At 43.2% G+C, this 22,747-nt stretch overlaps 1 protein-coding gene across 2 annotated transcripts in view; it reads right to left on the bottom strand.

Annotated features, from left to right (window-relative positions):
* Positions 1 to 3,900: 3,900 nt before the first annotated feature.
* erich2 (glutamate-rich 2) overlaps positions 3,901 to 22,747 on the bottom strand; it is a 199,266-nt gene continuing 180,419 nt past the window's right edge. For both annotated transcript variants that reach the window (XM_078551372.1, XM_078551373.1), the window contains one exon: positions 3,901 to 4,173. In XM_078551372.1, coding sequence (XP_078407498.1) covers positions 4,016 to 4,173 — 158 coding nt within the window. In that variant the 3' untranslated portion in view covers positions 3,901 to 4,015. The remainder of the gene's footprint in view (positions 4,174 to 22,747) is intronic.

Genomic DNA, 22,747 nt, shown 5'->3' with positions numbered 1-22,747 from the left:
ATATACATTGATCCCCAAACAAAGCAATTTTTTGTGAATTTCCTATTAATTAATGGTCTTCCTTCAACAACTCTTTAACGTGCAAAATCTTTATTACTGTTAATTTCCTGAACCTTTTTTGAGTAGGAGAAATCATCAGAGCAGTACTAAAACAAATTAAGTCCATTATTGCTTTCTGCTGGTATCCACTGTTTATATATATCTTGGGAAGTTAGGTCTGTGAGTCATGCGCAGAAGAAAGCATTGCACTAATTTAAAAATATATTTTTTATACCAATTTATGTGAATGGTATTAGTACTGGAATGGAACAATTTTCTACATTAGCATCTGGTGTTAGCTTGAAGGTCAAGTGCAGTATAAAGCTTCCCCTTTTTGTACGAAAAAATGTCACAGTTTTAGTCTCTCAAGATTTTTTTCTGCCTCTCATAGCAATAATTTTTACTGTCTCTATGATTTGTACTGAAAAATGAGAATTTGTGTTATGGTCCTGTACCTGCCAGGAGCAGTGTTATGACTTCCCAAATGTGCTGCATGATGGATGCTCACCTGCAGAAGTAAGAGATAGCTTCAAACCAAGAGGCTGAATTGCATTTATATCCAGCTCTCAGAGATAGTCTTCCATTGCATCATTCCGTTCCCCTTTTGAAAACAAATTGGGGTAATTTTACCTTTGGTGATTGTGTAGAACAGGCATGAACCGAGCTGCTGCTCCCTATACCTGGCCCAAGTTTCTCTCTATTTAATGAAAAAGAAACTTGGCAGAGTTTATAATGGGTGGCTGATTCAATATCACCAGTTTTATACCATTGTCAAATAATCCCCAGTAAGAAGGTACATTTCACTTGAGACTGTAAAATGTGGGGTAAAAGCACACTTCATCCACGTAATCTTGATGAGGCAGTTTCTACTATCAAGTAACTGTTTCTCACATTTGAAATAAATTAAAATATTCCTATTCGCAATGCGAAAACATGCATCACTAACCAGCCAGGTAGTTACTGGGGTTATGTAGGTTTCTTGCATAGATGTGATTAATCTTGGAATTAGGAGTGTGGATATGATTCTCTTGATGCTGTCAGCAGCAATGACAAATTCCAGAGAATTTAGTACAGTACAGGCAATTTATATAGCATAGATATTTGAAAACGCATGAATTTATTTACATTATACAAGGTTGAGTTACATACTTTTGCCTTCAATTCAGGAAAGAGAATATTTGATTTTGCTAGAAAATAAAGCAAATCATTTCCAGTACAGAGAAGGTCAGATTTTAGCTTTTGGAAACAAAAAACAGCTGGTATAGTATGTTCTTGTTTGAATGAGAAAAAAGAGGTGATAACAACATGATAGAACTTATATGCAAAGGATTCAATATTGTCACTGAGTACCTGATGCCACAGATAGGAAGATTATAACATGCTACTGTAATTCAAGGTTGTTAATAACATGAATGATGCAAATTATTTGCATTGCTTCTTTTTATCCAACCAACTTCCCAGTTATTACAAACGTTTTCAGTTTTCACTCTGAATCAACAATTATTTTCTTAAGAAGGCTAATGGAATGCTATCTTTTGTTGGGAGGGGAATTGAACATAAAAGTAAGGATGTTATGCTTCAGTTATTCAGGGCATTGGTGAGACCACATCCCGAACATGGTGTGCAGTTTTGGTCTCCCTGTTTAAGGAAGGGTGTAATTGAGTTGGAGGCGATTCAGAGGTGCTTTACTGGATTGATACCTGTAATGAGAAGGTTGTCTTAGAAGGAAAGGTTAGAAGGACTGGGCTTTTTTTCCACTGGAGTTTGGAAGAGTGAGGGGTGACTTGGTTGAAGTATATAAGATCCGGAACGGTCTTGACAAGGTGGATGTGGAAAGGATGTTTCCTTTTGTGGGTGAGTACAGAACTAGGGGGTACTTTTTTAAAATTAGGTGTTTCCCTTTTAGGACAGAGAGGAGAAATTTTTTCTCTCAGAGGACTATGGGACTTTGGAACTCTCTGCCTTAGAAGGCGGTGGAGGCGGGGTCAATGAATATTTTTAAGGCAGAGGTAGATAGATTCTTGTTAGGCAAGAGAATCAAAGGTTATTGAGGCTAGATGGGAATATGGAATTTGAAACACAAGCAGATCAGCCATGATCTTATTGAGTGGCGAAGCATGCTTGAGGGGCTAAATGGCCTACTCTTGTTCCTATTTCCTATGTTCTTATGTTCTTGCAACCATGAATAAACTTAGAAGTTTTAAGTTACAACTTTCAAAAATATATTCATTGGAAAATGATATACAAGGATACAGGGTACATATGTTTCAGCTTTCCTAAAGGTTAATAATCATAAATAATCTTGAAACTTTCAAATTACATATTTGTAAACATAACTGGCCATTAGAATATGTTCAGGACATTTTTTTTAGCTTATTTGTGCTTTATCACATTACACACATATATTGCACACACACACACTCTCACATACATACATGTATGTATACACATATATATTCAAATATATCCCTTCGATATTGCATTTTATTCTAATAGTGTCTCATTGGAGAAACCACTCAGGGAATTTACTTAGCCAGATTCACCAGGGGAGGTAAATTAACATACACTCAATTGCTGAAATTCCTTGGGTTAATGACTATATTTCTGCTGATATTAATTCAGATCTTTCACACTGTTGGCCTCAATAATTTCTCCAAGTTGATTTCTCTGACATCATTAGTTTGCATGTTGAAATATAATGTCATGACAAAACAAAGTCAGAATTTTTGTTAAGAATTATTGCTCTAACTTGAACAGAAGTGTTGCACTTTCCTTGCGTCTAGTCTGATCCCATATTTACCTGTGTATTCAATCACTGCTTGTTTTTCAGGACTAAAATCGACCATACTCCATCCATAATAGAAAATGTGAGTAATCGTGTGTGCATGTGCACATGCATGATTGGAGAGGGAGTGAAAGTGTGTGTATCAGGGAAGGGCTTTGTATGTATTTAGGGATGAATAGTCAGCGAGTTTCTGGAAGACTGTGTGTTTAGGGAAGGGTACATGTGTTTGGAGGGTCGAGGGATAAACCTGAAAATTGGGACCTTTAAGCATATTTACCAATTGAGCAAACAAAACATTCCTACACATTATTTATTCAGTGAAATAATTCTACGAGTAAGAAAATGTATTGATTTGTCATCTTACACTTAAAGTTTGTGGGAGCTTTTTAGAAGTGAATATTAGGACAACCTTGATAGACATGTCTCTTAATGAATTAGAGGTGTTAGTGATGGAGATTAGATCTGATTCAACCATATGTGGATGAGTCAAGGAAAGTTATGATGCATTCTTTGTTTGTATATTGCAAACATTAGATACATCTCAAAATCCACTATTGCTCATACAAAATGCTGCTGAGACTTCACTGGATTACACACACTATCATAAAGCCCAAAAATAAGTTTCATCTTGTCTATTGCAAAGAGTCTTCCCCTAAAAAGACATATTAATAGCGAGAAAATATTTAATTATGGAAAGCTAGTGTATTTGGCGAAGTGGAAGGAGTCTACCAAATGACTGAAGCTAAATAACCAGCTAAACCTATCTTCTACGGCGAGAGGTAATTTATATGTTAGAGTTCCATTTATTTTGATTCTGGTTAAATTTCTGCAAATAATACATGTGTAAGGGTGTCTCAGATGGAAACAAGATTGAATTATAGTACATTAGAATAGAATCTTAAACATGATGAGTTGATAGAGTCAACATTGTCAACTAAAGTGTAGAGGTAAGAGAGGTCTTGATATTTAACAAGGCAGAAGGGTAAAAGAGTTGAAATGTTACAAATCCTTGTTTAGTGTTCAATGTGTTTTCTATATTCTCTAATATTCTAGTGAGGCATTTAATTCAATTTTTTAACATGAGTTAATTATAACTCTATATAACTGATATTTAAAAAAGGAAATTGGTGGTGACACTTGCTGCTTTAAGTAAGAATAGTACTGTGACAATACTTCTTATGGAAATTGAAATTATGTACTTTCTTCACTTCCAGATGAGTCAACAGACTCCTCATCTGAGCTTTCACTTTCATTGCTGTCTTCATTATTGCTATCCTCGCTGTCATCTTCATCACTACTGTCACTTTCAGTACTTTCTTCATCATTTTGATGAGTTGATGCAGCTTCATCTAAAAGTAAATTGTTAATTCAGGTATAGTTAGTCAAATGTACATTTATTATAAACTCACTTTTTTGAATGCATTGGTAAAGCAGGGGAAAAGAGAAAAATGGACAGCATCACAACACACCCTGAAGAAAGAAAAGGCAAAAAAGGCCAATCAGAAAAATACTGGGTGATTTTTAAATGCTTTAGGCACTAAAGAGATGGCCAAGATGGGGTCTTAAGCTGAAATAAAAACAAAAATACCTGGAAAAACTCAGCAGGTTTAACAGCATCTGTGAAGAGGAATACAATTCCAATACAATTCCTGGTATTTTTGTTTCAGATTTCCAGCATCCATAGTATTTTGCTTTTATCTTAAGCTGAAATGTTGGTTTAGCTCACATTTAGTACGAGAAAGAAGTTAAAGCCAAAGCTGGGAAAGACTGCCTGGAGGCTTGTTGAACAGCTGATTGCCACTTAAAACGTCACATAGCACTCAGTAAAGATGCTGCATGGCATCTAACAGTGTCCAGCTGTTTGTGAGCAAACATGAGATTGATGTTGATTTCAAAAGCTATTTAAAGGGATGCTCACCATTCCTGGTCATTGCAGCTGCAGCGGTAAAGAGGACCTCTGAAACACATTGGGAGACTTTCTGGGATACTTTTTCAAAACTTCATTAACACTCGAGCAACATTTATTGTGGAAATTCTCTGAGGACATCACCTAAAAAGAGCATGTGTTACTCCACCTTATAGCAGTCTCCAGAAGAAAGGGTGTGCTTGGTCTTGGGAATCTTACTCATTGTCTGGATGAAGAACGGAAGTATAACATGAGGACAGGCAGAGCAGCACCAGCTGTTGTAGGAGAGCGGGACAAGAGGGTGAGGTGGCCTCTTCCTCCCCTGCAGGTACAGGAGATCCTTCCTCCTCTGGACCTCCTCAATGAGGACCAAAGGAGCCACATCCACCAATCTGTGTGCCTTCTCCTTTGGTCTCTACGCCATCCTGAAACCTGGTGCCATGTTCCAGCCAGGGCACTTCATACTTTCAGTGGAAGGTGGTGTGAGGATTCGACATATACTGCTCCATGTAAATTGCCTCTAGTCAATATTGAGTGTTGAACCTGAAGGTTTCTAATTAGTGCCTTTAGGCATGTTTAATCCATGATTATCATCAATTAGCCCCAAAAATTCCATGCTAAATCTGGACTTTTAAATAGGTCCTTCTTATTAGCACACTTCCCATCTGGTGCCTGTTTTCATCCTTTGGCCAAACAACCCCTGCAATCTATGGTAAAAAACATATGGAAAACTAAAACAAGATAAAAGAATGTTTAGCTTATGAAGTAAGGAACAAAGTGAAGAAATCAATCAAAAAATGTAATTGCATAGAGGTTATACCCCAATTTATGAAATGAAAAGATATAAAGCAAATTCGCTTGGTGGCTATGAGGGGCGAAGAATTACAGTTATGTCGAGAGATTTATAAAGTTAGAGCTCTTTTCATGGGCTACCTGATTGAGGTTGACAAGATTGTGAAGGGTGATGCATCGGTTATTTATCAGCAAGATGATAATGAGAGAGCACAAATTAAAGATAAGAATAACAATTACAACTTAGTTTATATAGCACTTTTAATGTAATGAAACATCCCAAAGCACTTCACAGGAGCATTATAAAACAAAGTATGACACCAAGCCACATAAGGAGATATTAGGTACAGTAGATGAGTCAAAGCTTGGTCAAAGAGTTTTAAGAAGTGTCTTAAAGGAGGAAAGCAAGGTAGAGAGCAAGAGAGGAAATTCCAGAGCTTGGGGCCTAGGAAACTGAAGACACAGCCAGCAGTGGTGGAGCAATTATAATGTGGAATGCACAGAAGTCCAGAATTAGAGGAGAACAGATAGCTTGGAGGGTTGTGGGGTTGGAGGAGATTACGCAAATAGGGAGAGGTAAGACTATGGAGGGAGATGAAACTAAGGACAAGAATTTTAAAGTCAAGAGTCATCGGGAGCTAATGTAGGCCAGTGAGCACAGGGGTGATAGGGAATGTGACTTGCATCGAGTTAAGACACAGGCAGCAAGTTTTGGATGACCTCAAGTTTACAGAGGGTAGAATTTGGGAGGCCAGCCAGAAGTGGATTGGAATAGTCAAGTCTAGAAGAAAAGAAGGCATGGATGAGGGTTTCAGCAGCAGAGGTAGTGGTGAGGTAGAGCTGGGTGTCATCAGCATACAGGTGAAAACAAACGCTGCTGGATAAATCCTTGGGGTTACCACAGGAAACGGTGTGGGGGCAGGAAGAGAAGCCACTGCAAATCCTTCTACAATTAGATAGATAATCCACAAAGTGGAACGACAGCAGAGGGACATTAGAGGAGGATGGTGTGGTCAACCGTTTCAAAAGCTGCAGACAAGTTGAGAAGGACAAGGAGGGAAAGTTTACCTTTGTCACAGTCACATAGAATGTCATTTATGACTTTGATAACAGCTGTTTTGGTACTGTGGCAGGAGTGGAAACCTGACTGGGGAGGGGGTTCAAACATGGAGTTCTAGAAAGATGGAAATGGATTAGGGATGTGACACCTTCAAGGGCTTTGGAGAAGAAAGGGAGATCAGAGATGGGATGGTAGTTTGCAAGGAAAGAGGGGTCAAGCAGTTTTTTTTAAGGAGAGGTGTGACAACAGCAGATTTAAAAAAGAGAGAGGGACAACACCTGAAGCAAGAGAACCATTTATAATATCGGCTAATGTGAGGGCCAGGAGGGGAAGTTGGGTGATCAGCATCCAATTAAGGATAATTGGAAAAATTAACAGACGCGGTTAAAAAAAAAACCCATTTTACAGGGGATAGATAGAATGTAGAATTCCGCATTACAAATGATTATTGAAGCAGAGTCATAAATTATTTTATAAGGAATTAAAGGGTATGGGTAATGAACAGAGCATGCAATTAGGATAAGTGGTACATGTAAAATAAAATACTGGCCACAGAATTGATAAGTCAAATTTCTCTTTTCTGTACTGGGATTCTTTGAACAATTTAGCCCCAATTTTAAAGGCTGCAAACCCCAGAGTAGGCAATGCAACCAGAGACTTGGGGTACATGGAATGCCTGCTTATCTTAACAGCAGGGCCTCAACTAAATTACTGTTTGAGGAGTCCACTACTGAGTAGGCTGGCTGGAGCGTGAATATTGCAGCAGAGGGCAACAGCCGGGAAGCTGGTTGGAACAGTCTCTAGCAGTCAGTGGGTGTAGAGGTAGTGCAGTACCACCCCCTGCCACTCCCCAACCAATTTATAGTTAAGATCAGGTTGTAGCATAACGACAGTGCTAAAACTTCAAGAATCCATAATTCTAGATCAAATTCAGAGATCTGTGAGATAATACTTTTTTTGAAGAAGTGGATGGTGGATAAAGGGTGTAACGCCAGTGTCACAGATCAGACAATAAAATTGGGCAATCCACAATCCCAGTTTTATGCCCGAGCAGCAAGCTGAAAATTCATCCTATGATGTATACGGGTTTTCAGAAGGTATGTGCTAATGTATCTATCATGAAGTTTTCGATAAAAAAAAATCAGGTATATGATATAACAGGAAATGTAGGAGCAAAGACAGAGACTATAATTTTACCAGCCCTTTGGAGACACATTACAAAACGGAGGGTTGGTAAAATGGCAGCAAAAGGCGTTGGGAGGGAAGCCCGGCATCTTTACATCGGAGCCAGATATTACCAAAGGTTGTCAGGCTGGTGAGAAGAGGTCAGCGCTGGAATGCAGCAGGAAGGTAATTAAGCCTGTTAAACAAGTAATTAACTGATATTTTGCCAGGCTTTTCTAATTTTACAAGGGTGCATGGGAGCTTCATAGCCTTCCTAGCCATAACAAAGCAGAGGCTTAGCGGAAGGTCAGTTTTGGCTGCAGTTTGCACTCAGTTTCTATGCCTCAGGATCATTCCAGGGGTCTTCTGGAAATATCTGTGGCATCTCCCCCTCTATGAATCATCACTACATCGTGTCATGTTCAAGAGGGTCAGTCAGTACGTACCCTTTCGCACCAATCTGGACAGTGAGGTTGTGAGGGCCGTAGGATTCGTGACCATTGCTGGATTTCCCTAGCTGCAGGGTGTCAACAACTGCACACACATTGCCATCAAGGATCCCACAAACCAGGCAGCACCCTTCATCAACAGGAAGGGTTTATATTCACTTAAAGTACAACTGGTGTGTAGCCAGCTCAAATGGTTCCTTCAGGTCTGCGCAAGGTTCCCAGGAAGCTGTCACGCCTTCATACTAAAGTAGTCCCAGATGCCAGACCTTTGCAGGCCCCCAAGCATCTTCAAGGATGGATACTGGGTGACTAGGGCTGCCCACTTATTGCTATCCTCTCCCTTACCTTCTCTCCTTATAATTTATCATATCTCCCCTCAGCCCCACTGCCCTAGTTACATGGCTCACCAGAATACTGATCCCAGCACGGTTGAGGTGAAGACCATCCTAATGGTACAGCTTCCACTTTCCCCAATACAGATGCCAGTGGCCCAGGAATTGAAATGCATTTCTCCCACACCAATCTTTAAACCATGCATTTATCTCTCTAATCTTATTTACTCTACACCAATTTGCTTGGTGGCTCAGGTAATAATTCAGAGATTATTACCTTTGAGGTTCTGCTTTTTAATTTAGCCCCTAGCTGATTATACTCTCTAAGCAGAAGCTCCTTCCTAGTCCTACCTATGTTGTTTGTGCCAACGTGGACCACGATCACTGGATCCTCCCCCTTCCACTGGTTCCTCTCCTGTCCAGAGAACTGTGCCTATCCTTAGGTGTGAAGGTGGCATGTGTGGCACACCACCTCTTTCCCTTATGTTGCGGGCTCTTTTTGCCTGCAAACACATAAAATCCCATTGTCACTCATCTATCAAAGAAACACGCGGCTCCTATGTTGGTGGCAGTCCAATTGTCCATCATGGTATCAAGGGCATGCCTCCTGCATGCAGCCAATCTGCATTGGTTGTGCAGGAATCACCTCTGCCTGAATGCTGCCTTGCACAGAGTCTCTTCGGCAGTCCCTCAGGATTGAGGATGGCTTGCTTACACACTGATTTGATGGGTTCTGAGATGATTGATAAATCCAATGCGCAATCTGCAGACTCTGCTACATCCAAGGCAGATGGTGCTTGAAGGGTTGTTTGGAAGTTTGTGCAGTCCCTCTGACACCTCAACTTCACCTCTGCATGTTCCCAGCGAAGTCGCTCAATGTAGTCAGTGTCTTCCTGATGAGCCTTCTCTATTTTGGTCGGTCACAAGCCAGGGACTCCGATGAATCATCAGGGATGTTTGGTCTCTTCAGGGATGCTTTTAGGACATCCCTAAAGCATTCCTGCTGTCCTCCTGGGAGTTCCAAGTTGAGTGGTTGCTTCAGGAGTTTGGTGTCAGACATATAAGCTACATGGCCTGCCCAACAGAGCTGGTTTTAAGTGATTAGCACCTTGATGCTGGGTAAGTTGGCTTGGTAGAGGACGCTGCTGTTGGACCACCTTTTCTACCGTTAGATTTCAAGGATCTTGCGAAGGCACTGCAGGTGGTATTTCTCCAGTGCTTTGACGTGCCTGCTGTAGTTCATTCAAGTAACTGAAGCATATAGGAGGCAGGGATCACTGCTGCCCAATAAACTATGACCTTAGCCTTGGGTTTGAGATCCTGGCCCTCAAATACTCTCCCTCACTCGGGCAAAGATGAGTTGGCACATTGGAGGCGATGATGAATTTTGTCATCCAAGTCTGCCATTGTCGAGTGGAGGCACCCAAGGCATGGAAAATGGTCCACATCTTAATCAACGGGGCAGGCTGAAGGTGGGGAGGTGGGGGGGTGGTGGGGGGATGTAGGGGTTAGGTGTTGTGCTCTGGGAGCTGGTTGAAAGAGGACCTTAGTTTTCTGGGTGTTTAGTGAAAGGTCCATTTTCTCATATGCTTCCGGGAAGGAGTTGACAATGACCTGGAGCTCAGATTCTGAGCAAGGACACACACAAGCTTCTTCTGCATACTGAACCTTTATGACTGAGGTTGGAGTAATTTTAGTTTTGGATTGAAGGTGTTTAAGCAGATTAAACAGTTTCCTATCTGTTCTGTAAATTATCTGTGGGTAATTTGCTGGAAGTCAGGTGTGGTATTGCAGTGAGGAAGATGGAGGAGAGAATTGATGCAATGACAGAGCCTTGTTTGACCTCAGTTTTCACTGAGATAGGGTTTGTGGTGATTCTGTTGGTGAGGATCACAGCTTGCATGTCATCGTGGAGCAGGCGGAGTATAGCAGCAAATTTCTGAGGGCAGCCAAATTTGAGAAGGATACGCCATAAGCCTTCGTGGTTTACACAGTCAAAGGCTTTCACGAGGTTGAAGAAGGCCATGTACAGCAACTGGCGCTGTCCTTTTTCTTGAATTTGTCGCACAGAGAAGATAATGGCCTGGATTTTTGCAATGATGGAGAGCCTCTCCGTCACTGTAAAAATGGCAGAAGAGGCCGAAATCTGTAATTCCCGCCCCTCAGCACAGCACCTACCATTTTTGCAGACGTGGGCCCAGGTTGGGATTTTTGCAGGGACTGGGCCCAGGTTGGGATTTGCGCATGCACATTTCGTGGAGGCAGCTGGTTCATTAACTGGGAGTGAGAAACACATTGTATGCAGATTAGACCTGATGGAGCAGGTCTAAACTTTGCAGGGTTCTTTGGAGAGGTGGTGTACCCTTTTGCAGAGGTAGGGTACCTCTTTGGATATGGTCCTGGGGTATGGTTGGGAGAGATGCCCTTTTGTGGAGGTCAGGTGCCCCTTTGGAGAGGTAAGGTGCCCGATGGGATTGTTAAAAGTAGATGTGAATGTGCGCAGTAAAGTGCATAAACTCATTAACTGCCAAGCTCATTGGAACTGTCAAAGGCAACTGTCACAAATGTCAAAATGAACTATCAAATGCAACTGTCAAGCTGTCAAGGCATTTAAAAAACCTGCCTTTAAATCTTTGAAAAAAATGTCTGGAGTGTTTAAAAAAAAATTACTTGCTATTTCACTCTGTCTGTTGACCTGAGGATTACCACTAATGGATTAGTGCTGCATGACTGATTTTCCAACCTTTCATTATCACAGTAGGGTGCCTTCCATTTCACAGTTTGATTGACAGCTCCAAGTGATTATAGATTCCTTGAAGTGGGACAATGAATTCCAATATTTATTTTTATAATGGATTAAGCACTTTAATGAAATGTTTGTCTGAATAGTGAATGGGTTTTTATGAATCAGAGTGTTTAAAAAAAAATAAAGTCTGTAATACAGACACTTAGAACTTTATTTTATTTCAGCATGGGTTCTGAGATATGCCCCATGGGTGAGTTGGCACGGCAGCTGTAAGGGCAAAGAGTGTTGGGTAGGGGGCATGGGTTGGCATCAGGGAACTATGTTGACATTGGCACTATAAAGGGCCATAGGGTGGGTAGAGGAGCATAGGGTTGGCATGGAGGGTATGATGGGCCATGAGGGTGGGTAGAGGGATATAGGTTAGCAAAGGGACTATAAAAGGGCCAAGGGGTCAGTAGAGGAGCATTAGGTGGCATGCATTGGCACAGGGAGTTTGTGGGGAGGGATGAGGGTTGGAGCGCTATTTTTTGTTTTACTGCTTGTTTTTAAATCTTGGATACAGTGCTGGTGCACAGAGGCAGGTCTTCTGCCCGGTACACCTCCGCACCCAGCAGCCTCCGTACTCGTTCCAGGGGTGGCGGGCCCAACTCCCAGAGAATCTCACCATCCCAGAGCACTTTCTCCCAGGTCAGGTTTGCGGAGCTGAGAATTGTCCCAACTCTGTGCTCCTGACTGGGAGCAAAAGTCCGGGCCCATGTCTGAAATGCCTCTTGATGGGTGAAAACCGCACTGTAACTCTGGATGGAGTTCCTCAGCCAATGGGAGGAGGTGGTTGAGGAGGATCCTTGCAGTGATCTTCCCTGCGGCAGACTGCAGTGAGACTCCTCTGTTTTTAACGTAATTGGACTCGTTTCCCTTCTTGAATATAATCATGATCACAGCATCCCTGAGATTCCTCGGTATGCGCTCTTCTTCCCAGGTGTGGGATATGAGGTTATACAGCCATGTCAGGAGTGTATCTCTGTCTTGTTTCAGAATTTCAGCCAGGGTTCCATCTGTTCCAGACGCCTTATTGTTCTTCAACTGCCGAATGGCTTTTTCAACCTCGCTCCGGACCGCGTTGGACCGAGACTGAGCTAGATGGAATATTGAGGAATGAAGTTGAGGAATCACCTCTGCCTCAGCGTTGCCTTGCACAGAGAGCCTAACGTGCATCTGACATCCAATGATGATGCACGGGCAACTCCATTAACTGGGTGGGCAATCCAGGAGTTTAAACTGCTACCAGTCTACCTTTTCCATTAATCTGGTGTTTCACAGGTTGCCAACTGCCCCTCACATTTTTTCTATATGTGAGAACAAAATGTACTGCAATGGCCAGTGCTGAGTCTATCACTTTCATCCTTAATCCAATATAAGCACTGCCAGTTACACTAACCTTTTGTTTCCAATCCATCAATTTCCCCAATTATCCCTGGTATCCTGGTCAATATTTATCCTTCAGTCCACTTCACAAAAGCATATTATCTGGCCATTATCCCATTACTGTTTGTCAGAGCTTGTTCTCTTCAAATTGGCTGCCAACAGTTCTTACTTTGCAGCTTCTCCAATCCTATATTCATCTTCAGTCACAGTTAAGGCTGCAAGTTTAATAATATGCACTGCACTCACCTTTCTGGAACACGAGAGGTCATTGACTTTCTTTTGGCACTGCAACCAGGTGTGGCAGGGCAACCCCATGGCTGCTAACCTCTTCTGCTATCTCTATCCAAGCCTGCTTGGTTTCGCGAACCAGGTTCCTCCTGCCATCCTGAGAGAATAGAATTTTCCTCCATGCCCTCATAGCCTGGAGGAGTAGTATCTCTTGGGGAGCACTGTTGGATTTTGGAGTGACCATTAATCTTCCTTCAGCTGCGTCCACAATTAGTGCATTCACCAGGGTTCTCTCACCATTTCCTCTGGGGCTGCTTAACCAACAATTCCTGCTGGCTGCCTTTTAAAGATGGCACCAGTGTTTCAGGGGCTGGAACATTCCCCCATCCACAATACCTAATGGGCCAGCTCCCCCTAATGTCAGCTGTTAATTGGTAGGCAATGACAATATCACGATTGCAACTCCGTTCCCGCCCACACCATCCACTTTCGGTCCCAGCGTGACTTGCTGGCTTCCAGTAAAATTCCGGACAGAAAGAAAATAATAAAAAAACTTGCATTTATGTGGAGCCTTTCAGGACTACTGGATGTGTCAAAGCACTTTACAGACAATTAAGTACTTTTGAAGCTTGGTCACCATTCTAAATAGGAACTCTGGCAGCTGGCGGAACCCTGGAGCATAATTGGCCACTGGCGGTAAAATAAAGAGGCCACTGACGTCCAATTGAGGATGCTGACTCAATCAAAAGGCTGGTGGCTTAATAGTCTTAGCAGAGTCACTGCTAGCAATGGCCATTACTAAGGCTGTAGCACGAAGGAGAGGACATCTCAATGCTGAGGTATCCTCGAAGGCATATGAGTTTTTTTTGACGGGGCCAGGCGGGGCAAGGGTGGAGGGTTATTCCAGCAGCGGTGACTTTAAGTGTGGGGACGTCCATTAAATAGGGCTGCCCCCCTCACATTCTGCCGGGAACCCACTGGGAGACCACTTGGGTCTACTTGATGGTCTCCCCCTGAGGTGGCAGGCCTTCCTGGTGTGGGCAAAATGCCGGTGGGAACAGGAAATGGCTCATAATTGCACCCTTAAGTGGCTCAATTGGCCGCCTGGTGGACAGCCACGTCACTGAAGTTCCCGCTGCTCCCCTCCTGACGTCTTTCCCTACCATATTACCAGGCCTCCCGCTTCTCAGCCCATCTCCAAAGGGCTGGGAAAATTCAGCTTGTGAGAATACCACCCATCCCTGCTCCCTCCTAACTCCCTAGCATTGTAAGAGGCAGGTGGAGTCTCCTGGCCTAGGCTGCCACTGCAGATTTTCCTTCTCCATATATAATTGTAATTGGTGGTGCACATCTTGGGAAGTTTTATTCTTTGCGGAGTTTCAAAAAAAAAAGACTGGAAGTAGAACTAAAAATAGCAGAATAATTAATAAAAAAAGGACAGCAGGAGTAGGATTGAAGATAGGAACACTGGGTGTGGGAGTACATTATGTCAAATTTGGAGGGCATTATTCTATGTTAAAGGCGCTATATAAATGCAAGTTATTGCTGAGACTTAAAAAGAAACAGAAATACTGGCAGTGATTTAATAGGAAACAGAACGGATGTGGCTAAAAACAGAAACTTTTACAGCGGCAAGAAAAAATAAAATAGTGACTACATCTGTTAAAAATGTAGTTGAGACCTACAGTAAAAAAAAACACAAACACCAAAGCTAGGGCTAAGAGCAAATAGTTCTTTCATAGTTAAAAAGCAATAGAAAGCAAGCGTTAAAAATAAATAGCTGACCTATACATTAAAACAGTAACATTAAAAAATACAAACAGTAGGAGAAGGACTGCACAAAACACAAAGTGGCAGGCAAGATAAACACCCAGGAGGAGAGGAAATTAGAAAGAAGTAGGGTATGTGGTGTGCTGTGCTAGGTGTAGACTTCCATCAATTTGACAAAATGAAGGTCATAGCTGAATTACAGAAACTACATATTAAAAAAACACATAAATGGCTAAAAGAATGTACTTACCAGCAGAGGTATGCTTCAGCTCCTAACTACACACAGTTAAAAGTTGTCCTGGCATTTCCTGATTATATAATTTCTAGCTGTATAACATAAACTGCTCTCAATAATACTGATGTGAATGAAAAAAATGTCTCAGATTCATATTCTTCTCCTATGAAAGTAGGGCAGAGGGGAATGTGCTACCTGTTAGCACAATGATATAAAATTAAATGAAGATATATTGAAGAAAAACAATTAGAAATATTCGAATAATCAGCGGATAAAAATTGGCCTTAGTCTTGGTTCTATAGTCTCGGTAAGAGTCACAATGAAACCAAAATTATTTCAAAGAAACCCTTGCCTTGACCAGCCTTTCCTTTTTACCTTTCCCTTGGTTAGCCACTAATGAAAAAACACACACACCCTTTATATAACAAGCACCAATCCCAACACCTTCAGATGCTTTCTGCTGCTACAAACTGAGCACTGTCTGGTCTCTGCACTGATGCAGATGGTGATATGCTGCTATTTGACAGGGTACCATGTCCTTCTATATTCAGGAACTGATCATTTATATTGTTCCAGAGAAGTGGTGCATTTATTTCACCTTAAGTGTAGAAAAAGAGTCGGTCGCACGTCAACACTTTTAAACTGGAGATGACTTTCACAGAATGTCAGGGATGATAGATTATGTCTACCTGAAGATATGGATGCCATCAGTAAACCCATTAATGGATAGCATTTATAATAACTTCCACTGCTACTAAATGGGTGGGTTTGCAATGCCCCAAAAATGAATCTGCCAGATTTCCACAGTCAACGCATAACTCACTCATCCTGATTTAGTTGTTTTGTTACTTAGTTAATTGTGTTTTACAACTGCCTCTAAAGCTGACCTCTTAATAATATTGTTTCCAATTGAAATCATGGCTTTTTAAAAAACAACTCTAAGATGTCAGCTAAATATTAATATAACCAGGTACAATCTATTGTGGAGCAAACCTTTGGTCTTCTGCATCAAGAGGTCAAGCACCTGGAACTGTGAGGGGCCCAAAGTACAAAAGGAGCAGTTTAAAAAAAGTTTAACCACATAACGTTGCTGGTCTAAAAGCTTAAATAGACCTTCTGTCACTGTTCCAGGGATTATCCCTCGCCTGGTGGTCCCTGACTACAGTGGGATCTGTGGGTAGAATTTTATTGAAGCTTTTGCAGTCAGGGTGGGGAGTTTCAGCGGGGGAGGGGGGATGCAGCGGTGGCTTATCCCTGTGTCTCTAACTCACCCACAGCATTAGCATCCCATTTCCAGGTTTCTGACCATAGCGCAGGAGTGAATGAAGGCTTTCTATTTCAAGGGGCCCCAGTAGGGCTCAGAATGGCTGAAGCCAACCTTTACTGTGAAGCCTGAAGAAATGGAAGGAAGGTGTGAGAAGGCTGCCCCAAGGTTCTCTGACTCTTCCCTGGAGGTCATGCTGGAAGCAGTGAGGGCCCATATGGATGTGTTGTTTTCCCAGGATGGAGAGGAAGAGGCCAGCTACACTGACAAAATAGGTGTGGCTGAAAGTTGCTGAGGCTGTAAGTAGCAGGAGTGATGTGCCAAGGACCTCGATACTGTGTTGAAAAAGGTTTAATGACTTCACTAGGTCAGGACAGGTGTCTGGCATACCACTTTCAGGTGTCAGCCATCATTCTCTGACTTGCCCAGCATTCTCCTGCACAGCACTCCTTTGAGCAACACACCTTGCAGCTCCAAATGTTACTTTCTTTCCAGGCACCCCTGCAAATCTCCATCTGAATAATCACACTTGCCCTCATCCTATTGTCATCCTGCACCCATCCCTCACACACACCTTCTAAAAATATTTTAATCTTCCTCTCCACATCTTGCATTTGTGTCTTCTCTCATTGCAGGAGAAGAGGGGATACAATTCCAGGGAGAGACAGAGAACTGAGGATGCACCTGCAGCCATACCAATCCTTACAATAGTGGAGGAGCACATTTGGAGGTTGATAGGGTGACACAGACATTAGGCATCAGTAATAGAGATGGGGTTGCCCACACAGATCGGTAACAGAATTAGAGATGCAACTTGGCACTTAAGAATCACACATACTGAACTGAAATTTCATGATTTGCATTAGCCCTTTCCCCATGTCAGCACTAAATCATGTCTTTTATCTCTCACAGGTCCATCAAAGTTGACAACAGAGTTGTGGTGAAAGGAGGCCGAGGAGTCCTCAGATAAAGGTGAGCATTCTGAGTGACTCATGCGCAACCTCCACCAGAGCGGATGCACACACTTTGGTGGGTACTGCATTACCGATAGCTAGTTTGTCACATGGTAAGATGCACATTATATGTGAGCAGGAGTAGGTACTGGTGACAGGAGTAGCAATGTAGAGTCCTTGTCATGGGGCCCAGGGACCAACCACTGTTCAGCTGACATGGTTGCTCAGCCTCAGGGGTCATCCACATAAAGGGAAATTGTGGAGCAGCAAAGGGAAATATGACATTATCCTCCCAGCCCTGTGGAGGTATGTTTGGAGGAGGAACCAGGAGAAAACTTGAAGATTAAGGCATCAGGCCTTGCTGGAGTTGGGTGAACAATGACAGCAGCTACCTACCTGGCAGTGGTGGGTTGCCATTAATTATCATTATGGGGCTAAGAGGGGAATGGGGAGGACTCCGCAGGGATCTTGCCGGTGGCAGATCATAGTCTCACTGAGTGCCAAGCCTGGCAGCTCGACGGAGGCAGTCTCCTGATGGAAGGCCTGCAGTTCAGAGAGGCCTTCTTTAATCTGACTCCACACCAGAGCACAACAATCCAGAGGGCCATAGTTGTAACCTCAAGCCATCATGTGGAGGAGCTCCCCATCTTAAAATGGCCCCTAATTGGGCCTTTAATTATGGTTTCGAAGAAGGATCATACGGACTCGAAATGTTAACTCTGTTTCCCACTCCACAGACGCTGCCAGACCTGCTGAGGTTTTCCAGCATTTTCTGTTTTTATTTCAGATTTCCAGCACCCGCAGTATTTTGCTTTTACTTTAATAATGGAAATTGGGTGCCTGATTCCTTGGAGCCTAAATGATCCTGGTCTACCGTCGGTAAAATGCCCTGATGGCAGGACAGATTCAGGGAGCTAATCCAACAAGGCTCCCCATGATTTTACTGGCCCCCTGACTCTCAGCCTGCCTTCCAGAGGACGGTAAAATTCAGCAACGTGTGTGTGTGTGCGCGCGCCCGCACGCGCTTTTCACTTCCATTTTTCCCATGTTCTGTCCCTTTTTCAATGCCGATCATCTTTAATATCTTCTGGTCCTGAGGAAATATCCTTAGACCTAAAATTTCTAGTGACTGACTTCTAGTTCACCACAGATGACCTGGCCTACTGAGTATTTGTAACGTTTTTTTGCTTTTGTTTTATGTCAAGTTACATTACTTTTAATGGTTGACACTGTCACAACATTTTTTTGCTGTGCTTAGCTTTCAACCCTTCTACACTAGGTGGCACTGCTAACTTTCTTTGACTCCACTCCTCCTTGCTTTGGTCCTCTGTTAGATTACATTCTCAGTGTGACAAAACTTAGAAATTCGTGGGAGTTCATTTTTAGGTTTACAGGGGGCACAGGCTATGACCCCCACACCTGAGGTGTGAGGCGCTCCCAATATTGGGCCTCAAATATCATTTACATTGAACCAGTATGTTAGGAGGAGCTCCAATGAAGAGCAAATCAAGATTGTTTTGGCAAGCGAAGGCCAGCAATGGAGAGAACAGGGTCTGGGGGATGGAAACAGGGAGCTTGGGGTGGTGGGGAAGTAAAAAAAGATCTAGCCTCAGGAACAGGGAGGAGATCACCTGGTGTCTACTAGGCGTACAGAGTAACAAAGAGAAGGCAGGGACAGGCATTGGGAAGTGCAGGAAAAAGGAAAGAGAGATAAAGAGAGATAAAAAAGACAAAAAGAATGCAGGTAATTTTAACCTAACCAGTTCAGTAGGGATTGATGGGATTTGATCAGCCGCCTGTTTATGCTCCACCCAATCTCTAATCTCACAATATCAGAACTTAAATGTTAGAGTCATCTTCAAAATGTGAGCAATCTACACAATGCAGATCTCTTCATGTCCAATTGACTGATTTTACTAACTAATGATAAGGGCCAATTCATCAACTTGGACAGGCTGTAGCACATCCAGGGAGTGCTTGCAGCTGAATAGCTGATGATTTTCCCTTCTGTAAATTTTAATGGAAGGAAAACTGTAGGCTGCGCATCTACGATGCAGGGGTGCAACTCCATTGAGAATGCACGATCAAAAAACCAGTCCAATGAAAACTGGTACTATCATATAAGACTGAAGGAGTAAACATTTCTATTAATTTGACCGAGTAACCCTATTTCATGTTACACCATTGTTAATATCAGACAAATCTTGGAATTGGAATGCAAATTTTTAAAAATTCATTTATGCAATGTGCATGTTGTTGGCAAGGCCAGCATTTGTTGTCCATCCTTAATTACCCTCAAGAATGGGGTGGTGAGCTACGTTTTTGAACCACTGCAGTACATGTGGTGTAGGAACACTCACAATGCTGTCAGGTAGCAACTTCTAGAAGTTTGACCCAGTGATGATAAAGAAATGGCATACATTTCCAAATCAGCATGGATGTGTCTTGGAGGGGAACTTGCAAGTGGTAAGTTGCCACTCATCTTCTACCATTCATCTACTGCCTTTATGCTTCTAGCCAGAGGAGGCCCTGGCTTTGTAAGAAGGTTTAGTGAGTTGCTGCAACGCATCTGGTAGATGGTACACACCATGCACTGATGATGGGTGGAGTAGAGGCTTAACATGGTGGATGGGATGCCAACCAAAAGGGGCTGCTTTGTCCTGGATGGTTTGGAGTTTTGTGAGCATTGTTGGAGCAGCACTCATCCAGGCAAGTGGTAGGGGTCACAGATTTGGAAAATGCTGTTGAAGCAAGTTGCTGCATCTTGTATGTAGTACACACTGCTGCCACTGTGCGTCAGTGATAAAGGGATTGAATATTTGAGCTGGTGGATGGGATTCCAGTCAAGTAGCTGCTCTAACCTGGATGATATCGAACGTCTTGAGTGTTGTTACAGCTGCACTCATCTTGGCAAGTGGAGTGTATTCCATCACACTCATGACTTGTGCCTTGCAGATGGTGGAAAGGCTTTGCGGAGTCAGGAGCTGAGTCACTCCCTGCAGAATTCATAGCTTTTGACTTGTTCTTACAACCACAGTGTTTATGTGATATGTCCAGTTAGGTTTCTGGTCAATGGTGACCCCTAGGATGTTGATGGTAGGGGATTCAGCGATGGTAATGCCATTGAATATCAAGGGGAGGTGGTTAGACTTACTCTTGTTGGACATGGCATCTGTGTGGTATGATTGTTACTTACAACTTATCAGCCCAAGCCTGAATGTTGACCAGGTCCTGCTGCATGTAGAACAGACTGCTTCAGTATCCAAGGAGTTACAAATAGAACCAAATGCTGTCCAGCCATCAGCCAACAACCTCACTTCTGACTGTCTGATGGAGGGAAGGTCATTAGTGAAGTAGTTGAAGATGGTCGGGCCTAAGACATTGAGGAACTTCTATAGCAATGTCCTAGGGCTGAGATGATTGTTCTCCAATAACGACAACTACCTTCCATTGTGCTAAATATGACTCCAGTGTTACGAATGCGAGGTTTTATAAGATTATGTTTTAAATGGTCTCTTTAAAGTAAAATTGAAAAATGAAGAAAATCGTGTGATCTGCTAAGAGTTCTGCCTGACCACAAGCCTGAGTGGCTAGGTTACCATGGAGACTGGGGGCCCTGGTTGAGACTTACAGAGAGCAAGGTGCAAAATGTTCCCATCTGAAAACAGGCAGGAGTAGTTGGGCTGACTATGGTCAGACTGTCTGTCTCTCAGTTTTGGACAGAAAGAGAGAGAGTGAGTGAGTAGGGGGGACTCACAAAGACAAAAGGCTGCAGCTGATGTGGTCAGCATAGAGAACAATGTGGGTTCTCTGCAAGCTACCAGGAGGAATGCAGGAGGGAGGACAGTCTCTGGTCGAAGAGGCGTATATTATGGCACTCCAGAGACCCTGGAAGAATTGTCCCAGCAAGGCGGGGAGAAGAAATCGCAGAAGTGGGCATTACCAAGGCCTGGGAGAGGGGGTTGCAGAGGGTTTCAAATGCTAGGGCCCGGGGCTCGGTGTTTCTCATCGTTCACATTAAACATCCAGAGCTGCAGATCTGAAAGATCAACTTTAAAAAATGTATCTGTCAGGCTGAGAGTTCCAATTTTTTTAAAGCTGGTCTGTCAGTGTCAGGTCAATTTCACTGAGTTGCTGGTGCTATGTACATTCAGGCAGCTTTGTGATTCTGATTTTTTGTTTGAAAAACCTGCTGGAAAACCACAAAACTGCCTGAAGGTCAGCAGCAGCAGCGCAGAAACTGGGAGTGTTCTTGATTAAACATAGAGATGAAAACAAAAAACTACTGCGGATGCTGGAAATCCAAAACAAAAACAGAATTACCTGGAAAAACTCAGCAGGTCTGGCAGCATCGGTGGAGAAGAAAAGAGTCGACGTTTCGGGTCCACACGGCCCTTCAACAGAACTGAAGTATAGTTAGGAGAGGGGTGAAATATAAGCTGGTTTAAGGTGGGGGGCGGGGGGAGAGAAGTTGAGGGTGGGGTGGTTGTAGGGACAAGCAAGCAGTGATAGGAGCAGATAATCAAAAGATGTCACAGACAAAAGGATCAAAGAGGTGTTGAAAGTGGTGATATTATCTAAGAAAAGTGCTAATTAAGAATGGATGGCAGGACACTCAAGGTACAGCTCTAGTGGAGGTGGGATGGAAAGATTGACAAGGTACTAGTTGTAGATTTAAAAATAATGGAAATAAGTGGGAAAAGAAAAATCTATATAAATTATTGAAAACAAAAAAAAAACAAAAGGGAGGGGGAGGAAACGGGGTGGGGATGGGGGGAGGGGGAGTTTAAGATCTAAAGTTGTTGAATTCAATATTCAGCCCGGAAGGCTGTAAAGTGCCTAGTCGGAAGATGAGGTGCTGTTCCTCCAGTTTGCGTTGGGCTTCACTGGAACAATGCAGCAAGCCAAGGGCAGACATGTGGGCAAGAGAGCAGGGTGGAGTGTTAAAATGGCAAGCGACAGGGAGGTTTGGGTCTTTCTTGCGGACAGACCGCAAGTGTTCTGCAAAGCGGTCGCCCAGTTTGCGTTTGGTCTCTCCAATGTAGAGGAGACCGCATTGGGAGCAACGAATGCAGTAGACTAAGTTAGGGGAAATGCAAGTGAAATGCTGCTTCACTTGAAAGGAGTGTTTGGGCCCTTGGACGGTGAGGAGAGAGGAAGTGAAGGGGCAGGTGTTGCATCTTCTGCGTGGGCATGGGAAGGTGCCATAGGTGGGGGTTGAGGAGTAGGGGGTGATGGAGGAGTGGACCAGGGTGTTCCGGAGGGAACGATCCCTACGGAATGCCGCCAGGGGGGGTGAAGGGAAGATGTGTTTGGTGGTGGCATCAGGCTGGAGTTGGCGGAAATGGCGGAGGATGATCCTTTGAATGCGGAGGCTGGTGGGGTGATAAGTGAGGACAAGGGGGACCCTATTATGGTCAGTCAAATCCCTGTGATTTTAGAACCAATTAGATTTGGCTGGGGGCGGGGGGGGAGGTGTGTTGTGTATTTGTGTGTGAAGGAGGGAGGGTATGAGTTGGAGAGGACGTTTGATGGAGGGGATTTTGGGGGAAATTAGAGGTGGTTTTTGAAAGGGGGTTTGGCGGGAGGTTAGAGGGGT

Source organism: Cetorhinus maximus, chromosome 11 (genome assembly GCF_964194155.1).
Source record: "Cetorhinus maximus chromosome 11, sCetMax3.hap1.1, whole genome shotgun sequence".
NCBI classification, from domain to species: Eukaryota; Metazoa; Chordata; class Chondrichthyes; order Lamniformes; family Cetorhinidae; genus Cetorhinus; species Cetorhinus maximus.
This window is presented reverse-complemented; position numbering and strand designations above follow the sequence as displayed.